The sequence below is a fragment of the Prionailurus bengalensis genome, chromosome C2 (assembly GCF_016509475.1).
Source record: "Prionailurus bengalensis isolate Pbe53 chromosome C2, Fcat_Pben_1.1_paternal_pri, whole genome shotgun sequence".
NCBI classification, from domain to species: domain Eukaryota; kingdom Metazoa; phylum Chordata; class Mammalia; order Carnivora; family Felidae; genus Prionailurus; species Prionailurus bengalensis.
Window position 1 is genome coordinate 127,481,014 of NC_057350.1, and position 20,633 is coordinate 127,501,646.

Genomic DNA, 20,633 nt, shown 5'->3' on the forward strand with positions numbered 1-20,633 from the left:
TTTTTTTTAAATATTTAGTTTGGGAGAGAGAGAGACAGAGACACAGAGAGCACCAGTAGAGAGAATATTTCACAGAGAGAATCCCAAGCAGGCTCCAAGCTCAGCATGAAGCCAGTCCCACAGGGGGCTCAACCCCATAACCTCAGCTGCTATCAAGAGTCTGGCAGTCAACTGACTGATCCACCCAGGTGCCCTTTGCTTTGACTTCTTAAGGCTTTTTCAGTTTGGGTGGTTACGTCAAATTATTAGGATCCCTCCTTTGGCACAAATTCACATATAAATACTGTCATAGTCTTCATTCCTATGAGTATCACATTAAACAACAGTTCTGCTAATTGGATAGTACTTTCCCAGCCTTAAGACTAGAAGGTAACTCATCTTATTATAGTGATCCCTTGCGGTTCTTCTGAGGCCAATAATTTATTTTTTTTAATGTTTATTTATTTATTTAAAGACAGAGAGTGAGCAGGGAGAGGGGCAGAGAGAGAGGAGAGAATCCCAAACAGGCTCTGCGCTGACAGTGCAGAGCCTGACACAGGCCTTGATCCCACAAACTGTGAGATCATGACCTGAGCCGAAGCCAAGAGTGGTTTCAGTGGACTCAGTGGACTGAGTCATCTAGGTGCCCCTGAGGCCAAGAGTTTATAGCAGGCCCTCCTAGGACCATATACCACAGGGTTTCTACTGTCCCAAGGAAGATTAAGTAATCTCTAAAGCCTCCAATTTTTGAAGGAACAAGAAGTTGCAATCTTTCTAGGTTTTTTTTTTCCTGAAACCCTTTGGGCCGGTATCTACTGATCTCATGTTTAGCTCAAAAAGTAACTTAATTTTGTGCTGTTACTTTTCTCTGACAACCCCTAAAAGAATCCATAGACTTGCTTGCACCCTGAAGGCTTTGCTACCTTGCTTGCCCTAGCAGTTCTGTCCTGAATGGAAGTGTGATAGGGAGAGTGCATCAACTTATATTCAGGCCCTTATTTGCCAAAATTTCTCAGATGAGAGCTTCTGCAAGATAAATATCACAAATGTAAAGACATGTTATGAACTGGAGAGATATTATAAAATCTTGACATTAAGAGCAATGATACTTAATGTGTTATTTTAATTTTTATGTACCATTCCTGTACCATTTTATTTAGATACACTATTACAGTACTCAGGCTTAAACCTAGGTAGGTTACCAAATTAAAGTGAAAAGTATACTTGTTGATAATGTCTTTCTGTTTCAAATCAGATAATATAAAACAAAAGACAAAAGTAGTATCAAGTGGAAGTATGAAATTTGCTCTGTATGGGACATTATGTTTATTTGTCTGAAAAATGGTATTGAAATGCTGTTGTAACCTATGATTCCCTTCCTAACTATGGAATAAAATCTGTCCTGCCACTTCAAGGATCACAGCATTTACCTGAGCTTAAAATCAAATTTTTCTTAATTTATGCAATAATAGAAAGACAGTGATGGGATCACATTGGCCAGAAACTGCAGTTAGTTAATATGGGAGGAAAGGAGTGGGAATGAAATAAATAGCGTTACATGTGGAGGATCAATCCGTTTTTCCCTTGAAGTGTTAACTTAAAAAACCAAAACAACAACAACAAAAAACCAAAACAAAAAAGAGTCAACAACAGGAAAAAAACAGTCCTTGGAGAGCTCTGAAAACCAGAACATTTTAGCTTATACCTGAGGGTAAAATAACAGTCTAGTCTCCTGGAGTATTAACTGTAGTCTGCCTGTGCAGTATTTACATTTACATTTATGGAAAGCATGTACTCCGTATTGCTAAAAGCTACATGGAAAAAAATCATTGAAATAGTAATTATTATACAGTTATTTATTTAAGATTTCTAGTTAGGGCCTTTAGTTTACAATGTAGCACGTTATCTGTGCCATCTGCTTTTGTTTCTCCAAAGCAAATGAATTTACTCTTAAGCAAGAGTATAGAATACTAATTCTTTGTGTCCTTGTCTGCTTAACCAAGGTCTTATCAAATAGCCTGTTGAAAGAACTACATTTATCTACTAGAGTTTGAAGAATATGCACTCACTGTACTGTGTAGAGATCCAGATTGAATTGATGGAGCTTTCCTTTAGGTTTAGCTTATTAAAACCTTAGAAGAAAATTTAAAACTCATTTTTAACTACAACATTGACTTATTCTGTGCCACATATTTGTATTTTCTCTTTGAAACCCTGATTTGTTTTTGTTGTTTTCTCTTTAGTTCTTTCCCAGTTTTTAGAATGTTATTTTTCTAACTGCCTAAAATTATTTATTATACTCTCCTCTAATAGAATATGAGAAAACTGTTACAGCAAATGTAATTATTTTTCTCATTTTACTGTAATCTGTGATTCAAATGCTGCTTATGGTTTTCTTGAGACTATGTGGCTAAGTTCTTAGAGATTTTCTTTATAGTAAAGTCTCAGACTTGAATGTTTTGGAATGAAGTGAGGGCAAGCCTATCAGTGTCACAGTTTGAATTTTTTCATACCTTTTTCCATGTTACTTTATATGTATGTGTATGTGATGTTATTTTAAATGTAGAATCATATATATTTCTTTTTTCACTTAGTATGTCATAAACAATCTTTTATGGAATTAGTGCTAACATAGGTATAGCTCATTTGTATTAATAGTTATATTTCATTTTACTGTATGTATATATCATAATTTAGTGAAACATTCCTTTGTAGATAGATTGCTAAGCTGTTTTGCTCCAGTAAATAGTACTACAGTATTCATGCAAGTATTTTTTCTGTGAAGGAAGAAGCCTGCATATGAATATTTGTAGCCAGAGGGGCAGCTTTTGGCAGACGTTACTGTCCACTTACCAAAGTTTTATTTTTCCCTTTTCATAGTGGAATAAGTTCAAGGAGGGTATTGGCAGATGGAGACTCAGTGTCTCCACTCCCCTTCCTTTGCAATGTGGCTAGTTAACAAGTTCTTGCCAATGAGGTATTACCCAATGTGATATGTATGACTTCTAAGCCTGAATTATAAACATTTGCCATGCTTTTCTGTGTTTTTGTTTTCCATCAGCTAGATACTGATTTCTCAGGGTCAACCTTGGAAGCCTCTTAATAGAGAATAACAGAGCATCTGTCAGCTTGGGTGCTGGAATGATTGTGTAGCTATAACTAGTAATACAGATATTCTGTCTAGATCTTCTCTTTGAGAGACTGTAGGTATATTATCATTGTGGGGTGTCTGGCTGACTCAGCTGGTAGAGCATGTGACTCCTTTTTAAAAAATTTTTTTTCAGAGGAGGGACATGGGGAATGGGGAGCATAGGACTCTTGATCTCAGGGTTGTAAGTTCAGCTCCATGTTGGGTCTACGTAGAGATTATTTAGAAAAAAAGAAAATGAAGTATTCTTCCTGAGAATCTTGAAATTATACTGCTTATCTTTCCCTACTCCCTAAATGAGGACAACTTATATAAGAAAATGTAATAGTTTCTTAAGGTGGAAGCTTAAATCATTGAATTAGACCTCTCTTTTGTAAGTATTTGATGCTGTATATTTCCCACTAAGCATTGTTTGAGCTGCATTCTACAAATTTTGATAATGTGTTTCATTATCATTCAGCTCAAAACATTTTTTAATTACCAAACATTTGAGGATATTTTAGATGTGTTCTTACTGTGACATCAGTAAGACTGATGTCTTACTTAAATCCATTATGGTCAAAGTATGTGCTCTGTATTTTTTTAGTCCTTAAAAACTCATAGAGACTTGCTCTTTGGTCTTTTGGTAAGTGTTCAAAAATGTATTTAAAGACAATATGTATTCTACAATTGTTCGTGTTGTGTTTTATAGATATATTATTAGTGCTATTCAAATCTTCTATGTATTTTCTATTTTTATGTTCATTCTAACAGTTACTGAGAGATACATTTAAAATATGAAACATGATTATGAATTTGCATATTTCTTTTAAGTTCAGTTTTTGTTTTATGTTTTTTAAGAATCTTTTTATTTGGTGTATAAAACTTCAGAGCTGTTATATCATCATGATGAATTTACCACTTTATTATTATAAAATCTGTCTTTTAATACTTCTGCTCCTTGTCTTGGTTTCTACTTTGATATAAAAATGGTTGTAACAGCTTTTTTATAGTTAAAGTTTGCAGGATATATATTTTTTCATTCTTTCAGTATAACCTGTCTGTGTTTCTATATTTAAAGTGTGTCTTGTAGATATATGTGATTAGGTCATTTTATACAGTCTGGGTGGTCTCTGTTTTTTAGAGGGAATGTTCAGTCCATTTGCTTGGTTTTTAGTTTTGTTAGTCTGAGAAGGTTTTATTTTGCTTTTATTTGAAAGATATTTTTTGCTAGGTAAAAAATTCTGCATTTTTTCCTTTTTTCCTTACTTTATTGAGATACAGTTGACGTACATTGTGACTTGATATATTTGTATATTACAAAAGATTACTACTATAGTTTAGCTAACACCCCCATTCCCTTGTATTATTTCCAGTTATTTTTTTGTGGTGAGAACATTTAAGATTATAGAATACAGTATTACTAGCTATAATCACCATTCTCTATGTTGCCTCCGAACTTGTTAATCTTCTAATTGGAAGTTTGTACCCTTTGACTGATTCCTTCCCATTTTCTCTATTTCCCAGTCCTTTGTAACCACCACTCTATGTCTGTTTTTCTGTTTGGCTTTTTTTTAGATTCCTATGGAATAAGTGGTATCAGACAGTGTATATTTTTCTCTCTGTGACTTATTTCACTTAGCATTATGACTTGAAGGTTCATCTGGGTTGTCACAAGTGACAGGATTTCCTTCTTTGTCTTGGCTGAAAAGTATTCCAGTGTATAGATAACCACATTTTCCATTTTTGTTTTTTGTTTGTTTTAGTTTATTGTTGTTTAGATACCACATTTTCCTTATTCATTCATCTGTTGATGGGCACTTAGGTTGTTTACATATTTTGGCCACTGTGAAAAATGGTGCGGTGTACATTAGAGTGCAGATATCTCTACAAGATCCCTCTGTTTTATGTTTGTTTTTGATGTCACATTTGCATTTTTATGTGTATTCATTAAATTTAAAACTATAGCTATTTTTAATATTTTTGTCCTTTAATCTTTATACTAAAATAGTCAACACTCTATCCTATTACAATATTGGGTTTGAATCTAACTATCTCCTTACCTTTATAGTGTGTTATATATTGCCACATGTTTTCATGTTACTAATTGGTGTCCTTTTGTTTCAGCTCGGAGATCTCTTGTCAGCATTTCTTGTAATATAGGTTTAGTGGTGATGAATTCTTTCAACTTTTGTTTAGGAAAGGGCTTTATTTCACCATCAGTTTTGAAGGACAGTTTTGTTAGGTAAAGTATTCTTGGTTGACAGTTTCTTGTTAGCACTTTGAATATATCATTATAGTTTCTCCTGGCCTGTAAGATATCTGCTGAGAAATCAGCTGATAGCCTTATTGGGGTTTTGTTTTATGAGAGAATTACTTTTTTCTCTTGCTATTTTAAACTTCTCTCTCTACAGTTTTAGACACTTTTATTATTATGTGACTTGGGGAAGACTTTTCAGTTGAAATTTTGAGATGAATTTTTAGCTTCATGAACTTGGATGTCCAGATCTCTACCATGTTTGAGAAGTTCTTTGCCATTATTTTTTTTTTTTTTTCAACGTTTATTTTATTTTTGGGACAGAGAGAGACAGAGCATGAACGGGGGAGGGGCAGAGAGAGAGGGAGACACAGAATCGGAAACAGGCTCCAGGCTATGAGCCATCAGCCCAGAGCCTGACGTGGGGCTCGAACTCACGGACCGCGAGATCGTGACCTGGCTGAAGTCGGACGCTTAACCGACTGCGCCACCCAGGCGCCCCAGCCATTATTTTTTTATACATATTTTATTTTTGATGTAATTATAAATGGGATTATTTTCTTAATTTCTTTTTCTGATTGTTCATTATTAGTGTATAAAACCAACAGATTTTTGCATATTGATTTTATATACTACAACCTTACTGAGTTTATTAGTTTTAACAATTTTCTGATGCAGTCTTTAAGGTTTTCTGTATATATTATCTGCAAATAGTGAAAGTTTTACTTCTTTCTTCCTTACTGATTTGTATGCCTTTTAATTCTTTTTCTTACCTAATTGGTCTGGCTGGGACCTCCCATACTGTATTGAATAAAAGTGATGATAGTGGGCATCCTTGTCTTGTTCATGATCTTAGAGGAAAAGCTTTCATCTTTTTACCAGTTAGTATGTTATTAGCTGTGGGCTTGTCATATATGGCTTTTATTATGTTGAGGTACATTTCCTTTGTCCTGCTTTGTTGATAGTTTTTATTATAAATGGATGTTGAATTTTTTCAAATGCTTTTTCTGCATCTGTTGAGAAAATCATAGGATTTCCATTCTTCATTTTGTTCATATGGTATACCACATTGACAATTTGTGAATATTCAACCATCTTTGCATCCCTGAAATAAACTCGACTTAATCATTGTGTATGATATTTTTGATATATTGTTAAATTCAGTTTGCTCATATTTTCTTAGTTTGCATCTATGTTCATGAGGGATTGAGGGATATTGGCCTGTAATTTTATTTTCTTTTGGCATTATTGTCATGTTTTGGTATCAGGGTAATGTTCACCTTATAAGTAAGTTTGGAAAAGTTCCCTCCTCTTCTATTAGAAATGATTTATATTAATTCTTCTTTGAATGTTTGCTAGAATTCACCAGTGAAGCTGACTGGTCCTGGACCAGTTTTTTAGGATGCTTTTGATTACTTATTCAGTCTCCTTTACTAGTAAGTGGTCTGTTCAGATTATCTGTTAGATCATGGTTCTATCTGGGAGGTTTCTTTCCTAAGAATTTATCCATTTCTTCCAGGTTGTTCAATTTGTTAGCATATAATTGTTCATAGTAATATCTTACAATCCTTTTATTTCTATGGTGTCAGTTATAACATCTCCTTTTATTTCTGATTTTGAGTCATCTTTCTTTTCTTCTAGATGAGTAACTAAAGGTTTGTCAATTTTGTTTATCTTTTCAGAGAAGCAGCTCTTAGTTTCATTGATCTTTTGTGTTATCTTTTTAGTCTTTATTTCAGCTCTAATCTTTGTTATTTCCTTTCTTCTAACTTTGGGCTTTATTTGTTCTTTTTTTTTTTTTTTTTTCTAGTTCCTTTAGGTATAAAGTTAGTTTGCTTATTTGAGGTTTTTCTTGTTTCTTGGTGTAAGTATTTATCACTGAGAACTTCCCTCTTAGAACTGCTTTTGTTGCATCGCATACATTTTGGTGTTACCTTTCCATTTTCCTGTGTCTCAAGGGAAGAAGAAAGGAATAGAGAAGAACTACAAAGATAGCTAGAAAACCACTAACAAAATGCAATTAACCCATACTTGTCAGTAATTACTTTAAATGTGAATGATAAATTTGCCAATCAAAAGACAAGGAGTGGCTGAATGGATTTAAAAAAAAAAAAAAAGACCCATCTACTTGTTGCTGTAAGAGACTTACTTACCTTAGATACAAGGACACACAGGGCCACAAATCAAAGGGATGGAAAAAGGTATCCCATGCTAGTGGAAACTAAAAGAAAGGTGGATTAGCTATAACTATCCCTGTCAAAATGGATTTTATAATAAAGATTATAATAAGAGACATTGAGTCATGTTACATAATGATGAAGGAGTTAATCCAGTAAGAAGATATAGCATTTGTAAATATTTGTGCCCCCAACATAGAAACACCTAAAGATGTAAAGAAAATATTAAGAAACCTAAAGGGAAAAATGTTCAGCAATACAGTATTAGTGGGGGCTTTAATACTCCACTTATATCAATTCACAAATCATTTATGCAGAAAATCAATAAGGAAACCTTAAATGACAGGTTAGACCAAATGGTCCTAACAGATTTGCAGGACATTATGTCTGAAAGAACAGAATACACATTCTTTTCAAGTCACATAGAACTATTTTCCAAGATCATATGTTAGTCCAGAAAACAAGTCTTAATAAGAATCAAAATTATACCAAGTTATATATTTTATGTCCACAGTAGTGTGAATTACTAGAAATTAGTTACACGAAGAAAACTGGAAAATTCATAAATATGTGGAGATTAAACAACATGCTATTGAACAATCAGATGTGTCAAAAAGAAATCAAAAGAGAACTTAAAAAATAATTTGACCCATTATTTTTTAAAACCAGCTTTCTACATTTTCCTTCTCTCATTTCTCTTTGGGACTCCAGTGATGCATATGTTATTTCTTTTGTCAGTATGCCATAATTCCCATAAGCTTCCTTCATTCTTTTCACTGTTCTCTTTGCTCCTGCATTTAGATAATTCTACTTGATCTGTGTTGTAGCTTACTGATTTTCCCTTTAGCTTCTTCAAGCTCACTGTTGAAACTGTCTATTGAATTCTTCATTATAGTCATTGTATTCTTCAGGTCTAGAATTTCTGTCCTGTGCTTTCTTAGGTTTTCTTTCTTTGTTGAACTTCTCATTTTGTTATTATATATTTTTTTCTGATATTATTAATTGCTTATCTGTGTTCTCTTGTAGCTTTCTGACTAGTTATAGAATTTTTTTTTAATGTGGAACGTGTTATGAGTTTTCATGTCATCCTTGCACAAGGGCCATGCTAATCTTTTCTGTATCTTTCCAGTTTTAGTGTATGTGCTGCAGCAGTGAGCATGAGAAACTGTTTTGAGTTCTTTATTCAGCATTTTCTGGATATGCATTTTTTTTGGGCCAGTTACTAGAGGTATACGGTATTCCTTTGGTGGAGACATATTTCCCTGATTCTTCATAATCATGAAGAATCATGTTTTCATGTCTATGTATTTGAAGAAGCAGTTACCTCTTCCAGACGAAAGAGGGATTTCCATATGGGGAACCTTTCACCTTTGTGTGAAGGCACACTTAATCATGCACTGACCCTGGGTCTAGTGTTGTAGGGTGAGAAATGTGGCGTATGGTGGCACTGGGTTCAGGAAGGCATGATGTCTTTCATGCTCAGGCCACCAGGTTCCTCTGCATTGAACCGATTGATCTTTGGTGAGCACTGTGAAAGATCTGCAGTGCCTGTGAGAGCTGTTGGGGTCCTAAGCAACACTTCCAGGTTTGGTAGCTAGGGACCAAAGCAAGCAGTGGTGGTAGCCAGAGCCAGTGGTGTGCACACACTGAGCTGTGGTGGGCAGCTTCAGGTATCTATATGGTGGAGGAGACCTGTCTCAGACACAGTTTTAGTGGTGAGTATCAGTGCAGGTAGCAAGGCCTAAAGCCAGTTATGGGCTCCCTGGCAACTGTGGAGGCCCTGGTTGACAGTGCCCCTCCTGTGGTTGCACACTCTCCCTCCAGGCATGCACTCTGCAGTGGAGACCATGGAAGGGAGCTTGAGTGAGGGATTATAGATATGCAGCCTGGAGGAGCTAGGTACAGGTGGGCAAGGTGGTACTGGACAGTGACAGAAGGCAGGACCTGATATGAGCTGCTTCATGGCTTTCTGTATATTCACCAGTGGCTGTATGTTTCCCCCACCTTGTGCGTGCATGCTGCAGTGCAGGTCAGTGATGGGTGTTAGGACAGTGGTGCACAGCTAGAGGGGCTAGCTCTGAGCATGGGCAACAGTGTTCAGAGATGGGGGGTGCACTAGGCTGGTGTCTTATACTCATCCAGCTGTAGAAGCTCAAGTTGGCTGCATGTGCAGCCCCTTGGCTCCTGTGTGGCTGAGGAAGGACTTAGGTGACTGGCTTCTTATACTTATGCAGCCATAGAAATCCTGCATGGCTGTGTTACAGATCTGGTGGTGGCAGGGGAAGGTTTTAGAAAAGGACTCATGCAGCTGGTTTCAGCTAACAAAACTACCCAAGAGTGGGAAGCTGGCAATATCTGTGGGAGTCCACAGTGGCTGTGCTAGCCTTTGGCTTTGTCACTTGTGAAATATACTGAGTTTGTCTGCAGAGCAGGTCTCTGTGAACCATGATGGCTCCTGGTGCTTGTCTGCTATTAATAGCTTCTGCTTTTATTCATTGTTCCTAGCTGGCTCAGTACATCTATGAGAGAGTGAGGCAAGAATCTGAAGCAGGCTCCAGGCTCTGAGCTGTCAGCACAGAATCTGATGTGAGGCTTGAACTCATGAGCCATGAGATCATGATCTAAGCTGAAGTTGGACGCTTAACCGATTGAGCCACTCAGGTGGCTGGGAAATTTCTTCTGAGCATTGTGAACTGTGTTAGGTTGGGGGATGGGATTGTGCAGGCAAGATGAAGTTGCCTTCCTTCTCTTCTGTGATTATTTTAACTTATTGTTAAAACATTCTGTGTGGACTCTAGTGGTCTCCTGGGACTGTTTGTGTATTGCTGTCCAGTTGTTGATCTTTGTGGGATCATAGGGAAGGAAGCTAGGTTTTTTTGCCAACTGATGGGCAGTTTTTTTTTTTCAGCACTTTAAATATGTCTTTCCTTAATCCCCTGGTTTTCATTCTTTTTGATGAGATGTGTACCATATTCTTATCCTTTGGTCCCCTTATCCTTACCCTATGGCTACTTAAAAATTTTTCTCTGTTGAAGATTCCCGTAATTTAATTTTGATGTGCCTTATATAAGTTTTCTGTTTTATCCTGTCTCACAGCCCAAGACCTTATATATTACGAAATACTGTATAATCCACTCACCTATGCCCATACTTGGCAGTGCCTCTAACAATCACCAGTGTCTGCCAATACAAGAAGGATTTATCTCTCTGGAGTTCAGTTCTTTAGATTCTTTTGCCTCCACCCCACTCTTTTAAAAGGCATAATTTTTGTCCTTTAAGATGAATAACCAATTACACAAGAATCATTTATTAAATTTACCACCTTTTCCCTCAAAAACTTAAGTATCCCCTTTGTCACAGCTTAAGTTCTATATATAATATACCTGGATTTATTTCTGCACTCTATTTTCTTACATTACTTTTCTAGTTCTGTGTTATTTTCAGTCTATATTGTTTTCAGTGTCTTTGTGTTAAATTTTGATATTTATGCAATTCCCTGTTCACTAGTTTTATTCAGAATGTTTCTGGGCTCCTCACATATAACTGGTGGGATTATAAATTAACACTTTCACTTTGGGAATTGAAGAAAATGTACTCACCATCTTCAGAGTGTTTTCACAATGCTGGGCCCCATGTAGAAGTGGAGAAATGGTTCCTCTTTAGCTTTGTGCCATACTTCCTTACTTTGTTCAGAAAGCATTTTTGCTTGGGTCATCAGTTTAAAAATCACTTGACCTGCTTTATCCATTCTTTGTCTTCACCACCATTCTTAGTCAATCATGTCCTTGACACATTATTCTGCCGAGCTTAACTTTCAACAGATACTATGATATCCTTTCTTTTTTGTTTGTTTTTTTTTTAACCCTCTTCTACAACCATGTATTCTTTCTAATTTTCTGTTTACTTTTAAAGTAAATCCTCCCAGACATCAATGTGAAGAAATAGAGATACATAGTGTTCATGAGCAGTTTTAAAAAGTTCTCTCTTTTCACATGGAAGAAGGGAATGTGGTTGCTCTTCACTAGAAGAGGTTGTTAAAGAAGGTATGTGCTCAATCAGAATGGTTAAATTAATAGGACTGATAATACATAGTATTGATGAGGATGTGGAACACCCAGTCTCATACATTGGTAGGTCTCATAGATTGTTGGTGGATGTATAATTTAATACACCTGTTTGAGAACATTGGCATTGTCTATTAACTATCTACATACATGTGTTCCATGTGTTAATAGTTTGGCTACTGGGTATATATACAACAGAAACAAGGGTTGATGTCCATCAAAATATGTGTACAGTCATATTTACAGCAATTTTATTCATGATAGCTTTAAAATGGAAAGAGCAGTCATGTCCTTTACCACCAGTTCAATGGGTAATAAATTGTGGTATGTTAAATAATCAGATGCTATCTGGAAATTCAAAAAAAGGAAGTAGTGGTACACATAACAGCTGATACAACTTTGATTGAAAGAAGTCAGACATAAAAGATAATACTATTTATATGAGTTTCAAAAACATGTCCACTGTTAAGGAATAGTGGTTAAACCCTCTGGGCTTGGAATGGTTACTGATTAGAAGAGAGCATTAGGGAGCCATTTCAGTTTTGGAAAGGTTTTATATTTTCATACTGGTTATGATTACACAGATGTGTATATATTTGTAAAATTTCATCAAGGTGTAACTTAAGTTTCCTATATCTTACTGTGTATAACTGTACTTACATACAAAAGTAAAAATTGATTTTAAAAGTATTTAAAAATTATTTTCATACGTTTTCTGTAATATCCTTCCTCCACCCAAACAAACCTCAAACAATGTAGCCTACAAGTAGGCTGCATGGAATCACATTAAATTGGCTAACAGTCTGGAAAGACTTTATTGATAGAACTCGAAGCGTTTTTTTAATTTTAACTCAATACATAAAACTTATTTAGGTGATTTTCTATATCCTCTAGTTTTTATAATTTTCCTCATCAACATACCTTTCTTGAATTTATAATTAGGTGTGAACAGATTGCTCATCCATTTATATTTCTTATATGTTTGCAATATCTAAAAGTTATTTTGCACATTTATCTTTTGTCATCTGTCTTAATCAATTTTTTTCTGGTATGAATCTTTTGAGTCCCTTTACTAGAGACTATTAGGTATTTTTTTCAACTTTTGGAAAGGGAGAATTCTCTTTATCATTTAACTAATTTTTGGTTTTACTAAAAACTTAAAACCTGTGTCAAATAATTAAGGATACATCCTTGCCTTCTTCCATTCTGAGTTGAAATGTCTTGAGCATTTCAACAATAAATATATTTTAGTCTTTGTATCTTGTTTGTATATATTTCATCTAACTTTACTTTTTCTGGAAGTTGTTTATTAAGCTTGGCTGTACTTATTTGTCAGATACCATTTTGAGATCTAGTAATTTCATTTAATTTTTTCTCCTTTATAATTGAATTATTTGATTTCCTAATATTAACTCATTTTTTCATTCCTGACAAAAATGCATTTTATATAAGGTGTGTATTCTTTTTATGCACTACTAATGAAATAGGTTTTTTGATATATGAACAGTTTCTATGTGTAAGTGTATTTAGTTTAGCTTTTGTATTTTCACAATGTGGTTTGAATATTGGTATCTATAGTTGCTTAATAATTATTGAACTAGTCAGTTTTGTATTGTGTTCCAGTTTAAACAAGTTTTTGAAACCTAGTAACTCATCTTTTAATTTTCTTGAAAAATAAAGGAATCTTTACTTTTATTTGGCTACAGAGAAATGATTTCGGGTAAGTATTTTAAATAGACCACACACAGATAAAATCACAAACTTTAAAAAATTTATTGGTTGTAATACAAATTTTTTTGAGTTTTCATTTTTATGTATTTTTTTCCTACAGTCTGTGGTGGATGACTGGATTGAATCATATAAACAAGACAGGGACATCGCACTTCTGGATTTGATCAACTTTTTTATCCAGTGTTCAGGATGTCGAGGTACATAATGATGGAGTAAATAATGTACATTGAGTCTGTCAGTCCAGCAGTGTCAAATTATTTCACCTTTCATTCATTATATATAATCCATCCTAGTACAATGTGCTGATCTTTTTCTCATAAAGAAAATTATGGTTATTTAAAGCTGTTTCATTTTTTTTGGTTCAGTTTTGCTACGAAAGAACAGATCTATAAAATTTTATGACATTTTCAAGGAAATCTAAAATTCATTTGAAGAATTTGAATTGACTTTTTATATCATAAATTTTTATAATTAATATTTACTGATTGATAGTATTTCTGTTTGTGCTTCATATTAGGAATTTTGGTAGTTCCTAGTATTCATTATTTTTTTTCTTGTCAGTATGTATATTGGTCCTCATTGCATAGATTAAATATGTGGACCTTAAATAATTTGCTTAAGGTAACATAAGCACCAGAATCTGGTTTCTTAAGTTTATCATCTGTTTGATATCTATAGATAGTTTTTTAAAATAAAATATAATTTTATTTTTATCGTATTAATAGATAACTGATATTTTTCTTCTCAAGAATAGATAAATCCTAACAGATTATGCTGTGTTACATGAGAGGGGGGATTGGGAATCAGCATTCTTTGCTTTCCAGTCCAGAAAGTACAGTGATCTTTTATTGAGATCACTGATTCAGTTGATTTCTTGAAGACTTTCTTATTTTTGTTTGTCACTCACAGTATTGACACAAGTTGTTTATCAAATATTTACAGAACACCTCTATCTTGTACTAAGCACTGTTCCAGAATATACCTAATGTTATGAAGATAGTCTCTTCCCCAGTCAGTATTAGAGTATGTGTAGTTTTCAAAGGAGGCTTTATTATAAGGAGCAAAGAGGGAAATTATTCCAGTAGTTAGTATAAAGTGCTCAGTGCCACCTAAAGAGTAATAACACTGGTTACTATTTAATGACAATTTAATGTGTCATGCTCTGTGCTTTACATACATTAACTCATTTAACATATTGGTTAACAGTTCTATCAGGCAGATATGATTTTATAGAAATTTTTGGACATCATACAGTTAGTTTAAGTGCCAAACTCAAGTTTCGGAGTCAGGCTTGTCTCAATCTGGAGTCTGTGTCCCTAAGGACAGGATACTGTGGGAATACCAAGGAAGGCTTCTGATCTAGCCTAGGCTTTGTATCTCTATGTATGTGTGAATGTGGGAGTATTTGTAAGAAAAGTGCATCTTAGAGGAAAATCTCTGCGGTGAGACTGAGACTGTGTAAAAGAAAGTTAAGAGGGCCAAGAAAGGCCAAAGTTAACAGATTGGGTATAAATGCCTCAAGACAAGAAAGCAGGGTACTCTCTTGGACATAGAGTTTGAACCTGAATCTTAGAGCACTGAAGTTGATGAAGAGTGGCAGGAGATTATGCTGTTGGGAGGGAAAAGACTGTTAATTTTGCAGTCTTAAAATTGGTAAGTCAAAGCACGAGTGACATACTTTAAGTGAACTATCTAATCTCTGTAAGTGTTCTGTTGGATTGTGTTTTGATTTAAAAATTTATTTATTTTGAGAGATCAAGAGAGCATGGGTGGGGGAGGGGCAGAGAGAGAGGAAGAGAGAGAATCCCAAGCAGGCTCCATGCTCAGCACAGAGCCAGATGTGGGGCTGAGTCCCACCATGCAAGATCATGACCTGAGCTGAAATGAAGAAGTGGTTGATTAACTGACTGAGCCACCCAGGCACGCTGGTTTCGGTTTTGGTTTTAAAACAGTTGGTAGTCTCTGAATTTTTTCCTTTTGTAATTCCCAGGAATCAAAAAAACCAAAAAGCTTTAAAAGATATGAAGCAAAAAGTCTTTACCATTTCCTGCCTTCCCATCTACTCCAGAGTTAACTGCTTTTAACTATTTTGTTGTATATCATCTGTCTGCCTGTCTGTCTGCATTATTTATCAAATTTCCATACATGTAAGTAGGAATATATATTCTTTCCTTCCCCACTACTCTTACACAAAGGATAGTGGTATATTGGGAGCTTTTTCAATCCAGGATCATAGCACTCCTTTTATGTATGATAATTTAGTTTAACTGGTCTTCTATTAACAGGCCCTTTCATTATTTGTAGTCTTCTTCTATTACAAACAGTACTGTAATGAGTTATGTTGTGTATACCTTATTTGCTCTTTGTGGAAGGATGTCTGTGGAAAAATATATTTGTAAATTTTGTTCAATATTGCCAAACCCCTGCTCTAGGATTGTACCCATTTTTATTCCCATTAGTAATACATGAGAATGTTTGTTTCTTTTCAGTTTTTTCAACAAAGGGTTCTTATCAAATTTTGGAGTTGGTCTTATAAATGATTGAAAAATGATGTACCAGTGTGATTTTTTTAATTAAGTTGAAATTCACTTAATATACAATCAACCATTTTGTTGATCTATCTAGTTTTATTTTTATTCTTATAATTAACCATTTAATGAAAAAAAAATTTTTAAGCTTATTTACTTATTTTGAGAGAGAGAGGCAGAGAAAGAAGGAGAGAGAGAGAGAATCCCAAGCAGGCTCTGCAATCAGCACAGAGCCTGATGCAGGGGTAGAACTCCTCAACTGTGGGATCATGACCTGAGCCAAAACCAAGAGTCAGACGCTTAACCAACTGAGACACCTGGGGGCACCACAATTAACCATTTTAAATTGTACAGTTCAGTAGCTTTTAGCATGTTTACAATGTTGAACTACTTCTCTCTAGTATTGCAACTTTTTCATCACTTCTCTCTAGTATTACAACTTTTTCATCACTCTCTAGTATTGCAGGAGGATACTTCATATTCATTAAGTAATCATTCCCCATTCGTCTGTCCTCCCTCCTTTAATGCTTGGCAAATACTAATCTGCTTTCTGTTCCTGTAGATTTGACTGTTTGGGTCATTTTATATTAAAGTAGTTGTCCAATATATGACCTTTTGTGTCTGATTTCTTTCACTTAGCCATAATGCCTTCGAGGTTTATCGAGGTAGTCGCATGTATCTATAATTCATTCCTTTTTATGGCTGAATAACTTGGTAGTGTAGATCACAGTTTTTTAATTTATCTGTTAGTGGACATTTGGGTTATTTCTACCATTTGGCTATTATGAATACTACTCCTATAAAGATTTATGAACAAATTCTGTTTGAGTACTTGGGGGTTGCCAGATCATATGGTGATTCTGCTTTTTCTTTTTAGGGAACCATCAAATTATTTTCTACAGCATCTACAACATTTTATATTCCTCAAAAAAATGTATGAAAACTCTTATTTCTTCACATCCTCTCCATACTGTTTTCCTTAGTGGCTGCGCTAGTTTACATTCCCACCAGGAGTGTACTAGGATTCCCTTTTCTCTACTTCTTCCCCAACTCTTGGTATTTTCTAATTTTTAAAAAAAAAATTTTTTTTTTAATGTTTATTTATTTTTGAGACAGAGAGAGACAGAGCATGAATGGGGGAGGGTCAGAGAGAGAGGGAGACACAGAATTGGAAGCAGGCTCCAGGCTCCGAGCCATCAGCCCAGAGCCTGACGCAGGGCTCGAACTCACGAACGTGAGATCGTGACCTGAGCTGAAGTCGGACGCTCAACCGACTGAGCCACCCAGGCGCCCTGGTATTTTCTAATTTTTTAAATTTTAACTGTCCTAGTGGGTGTGACGTGGTATCTCATTGGTATCTCATCAGTGATCTTGAACATATTTTCATGTGCTTTTTGGCCATTATATGTCTTCTTTAAAGAAATGTGTTTTCAAGCCCTGTGTTCATTTCTAACTTAGATGGTTTCTTTTTTGTTGTGCATTGTAAGAGTTCTGTATATATTCTGAATACTAAACCCTTATCGGATATATAACTTGAAACAATTTCCTTCCCATTCTGTAGCTTGTCTTTTCACTTTCTGAAGGCTGTCCTTTCATACTTAAAACATTTAAATTTTAATTTAGTTCATTTTATCTATTATTTATTTTTACTCATGCTTGTAATGTCAAATCTAAGAGTCCATTGCTAAATAAAAGGGCGTGAAGATTTATCCCTATATATTTTTCAACGTTTATTTATTTTTGGGACAGAGAGAGACAGAGCATGAACGGGGGAGGGGCAGAGAGAGAGGGAGACACAGAATCGGAAGCAGGCTCCAGGCTCTGAGCCATCAGCCCAGAGCCTGACGCGGGGCTCGAACTCACGGACCGCGAGATCGTGACCTGGCTGAAGTCGGACGCTTAACCGACTGCGCCACCCAGGCGCCCCTCCTATATATTTTTCAAATACAGACAGTCCCCAACTTATTATGGTTCAACTTACGATTTTTTAACTTTATGATGGTGTAAAATAATATGTATTTAATAGAAACTGTATTTTTAATTTTTAATTTTGACCTTTTTCTTGCCTTAGAGATACATGATAGGATACTCTCTCCTGATCCTGGGCAGAAACAGTGACGCACACCTCCCAGTTAGCCCCACAATAATGAGGGTAAACAACCAATACAGTTACAGCCATTCTTTACCTCTACAATCATTCTGCTTTTCACTTTCTGTACAGTATTCAATAAATTACATGGGAAATTCAACACTTTAAAATAAAACACTATAAAATAGGCTTTGTCTTAGGTGATTTTGCCCGTCTGTAGGCTAATGAAGTGTTCTGAGCACATTTAAGGTAGGCTGTGATATTTGGTGGTTTGGATATAGTAAGTACATTATTGACTTAACAGTAGTTTCAACTTACATATGATGAGTTTATCAGGATGTAACCCCATAATAAGTGAAGGAAGATCTGTGGTTTTATAATTTGAGCCTTTTAATTAGGTTGTTGATCTTGGCTAATTTTTTATATGGATGGTTTTAACTTGTATTTCTCATCTGAGTGAGGCTTGAGAGCTATTTCTGTTACTTTTTCTTTGAATTTTCTGTTTTGTCCTTTGCCAATTTTCTTTTCTGGTGTCCTCTTAGTTTCTGAAGAGGCATCTTAAAAAATGGATTTTAAAATATTTTGGTATGAGTCACAGAACAATCTTTTCTCATTTCTAAATGTTTATTTTTTAACCTTTTTTAGTTTATTTTGAGAGAGAGAGAGCTTGCACGCGTGTGAGCAGGAAATGGACAGAGAGAGAGAGGGAGAGAGAATCCCAAGCAGGCTCTGCAGTGTCAGCATGGAGCCTGACACAGGGCTTGAACTCACAAAATGTGAGATCTTGACCTGAGCCTAAACTAAGAGTCAGATGCTTAACCGACTAAGCCACCCAGGTGCTTCCTTAAATGTTTATTTTTGAGAAAGAGTGAGAGCATGTGTGTGTACACTTGCACGAGCAAGGGAGAGGCAGAGACAGGGGAAAGAGAATCTCAAGCAGGCTCTGCTCTGTCAGTGCAGAGCCTAGTGTGGGGCTCAATCCCTCAAACTGTGAGATATGACCTAAACCTAAATCGAGTCAGATATGTAACTGACTGGGCCACCCAGGTGCTCCTAGGAAGATCTTTTCTTGTTGTGATTAACAAAGAAAGCACACTGTTTTCGCATTAGTGGAATATAATAAAAATCCAGAAATATACCCAAGTACTAATGAAATTTTAGTAAGTATATCTGAAAACATATGAAAGAAGAGAATGGCAAATTACATCTACACTGAGATGTTATTTTTCACCACTCAGGTTGGTAACTTTAAAAATTACAATGACATTTTGGTTAGGCTGTTAGAAAACAGTCACCGTTATACTGCTTCCTGGAATAAAAATTGATACATCTCTGATAGAAAGAGATTTGGCAATATCTATCAAAACTACATTTGTTTTTTATCCAGCCACCCTACTAATGTAAATTTGCCATGAAGATATAACTCTAGAATTAAGAAAATAAATGCACAGGGTTACTCAATACATTATTATTTGTCCTTTCAAAATATTGGAAACAACCTAAATGCTCATATATAGGAGAGTGACTAAGTAAATTGTCAAAAAGAATGACGAAGATCTCTGGACTGATGCAGGGAGACTCTCAGGATACATTTTTAAGGATGAAATACAAAGTGCCAAAGAGTGTCTAAAGAATGCAACTTTCTTGGGAAGGGAAAAATGGAATATAAACGTGTATCTTTTCTTTTGAGCAAAAAGAAACAGAGGAAAGGCAAAAAAGAATATTGACTGGCTACCTGCAGGGTGTGTGTATATATATAGATGAAGTGGAAAGCCTAGAGGGAACTGGGGTGAAAGGATGATACTTAAATTTGAAATCCCTTCTTTTAAATTGAAGTGTAGTTGACATATAATATTGTACTAGTTTCAGGTATAACAACATAATGGCTTCACATTTACATACATTATGCACTGTTCACCTCAATAAGTATAGTTCCCATCTCTCACCTACACAAAGTTATTACAATATTATTGACTGTATTTTCTATGCTGTACTTTACATTCCTGTGGCTTATTTTATAACTGGAAATTTTTATCTGTTAATCCCCTTCACCTATTTCACCCATTCCCCCACTTCCTTCCTCCACCCCTCTGGCAACCATCAGTTCTCTGTATTTGTGAGGCTATTTCTATTTTCTTTGTTCATTTGATTAGTTTTTTAGGGTCCATGTATATGTGAAAATGTGGTATCTCTCCTTGTCTGACTTGTTTCATATAACATTATACCCTCTAGGTCTATCCCTGTCATAATGGATTTCCATCCATTTACCATACTGATGGCAAAATTTCATTCTTTTTTATGGCTGAGTAATATTCTATTGCACGTGTGTACATACACACATTTTTTTCTTTATCCATTCATCTATCGATGGACATTTAGGTTGCTTCTGTGTCTTGGCTATTGTAAACAATGCTGCAGTAAACATAGGCAGCACATACCTTTTCAAATTAGTATTTTCATTTTCTTCAGGTAAATACCCGGAAGTAGAATTATTGGATAATAAGATATTTCTATCATTAATCTTTTGAGGAACCTCCACATTGTTTTCCTTAGTGGCTCACCAATTTGTATTTTCAATAACAATGCAAAGGGGTTCCCTTTTCTCCACATTTTTGCCAGCAGTTTTTATTTCTGGTCTTTTTAATACTCGCCCTTCTGACTGGTGTGATGTAATATCTCAT

The 20,633-nt window shown here is 35.2% G+C and overlaps 1 protein-coding gene and 1 non-coding gene across 3 annotated transcripts in view; one reads left to right on the forward strand and one right to left on the reverse strand.

Moving 5' to 3' along the window:
- STAG1 (stromal antigen 1) overlaps positions 1 to 20,633 on the forward strand; it is a 410,827-nt gene that overhangs the window by 169,517 nt on the left and 220,677 nt on the right. For both annotated transcript variants that reach the window (XM_043595334.1, XM_043595335.1), the window contains one exon: positions 13,436 to 13,532. In XM_043595334.1, the coding sequence (XP_043451269.1) occupies positions 13,436 to 13,532 (97 nt within the window). The remainder of the gene's footprint in view (positions 1 to 13,435; positions 13,533 to 20,633) is intronic.
- On the reverse strand, positions 8,593 to 8,699 carry LOC122492454. The gene has a single exon (XR_006299641.1). It is a non-coding gene; the product is annotated as a U6 spliceosomal RNA (small nuclear RNA).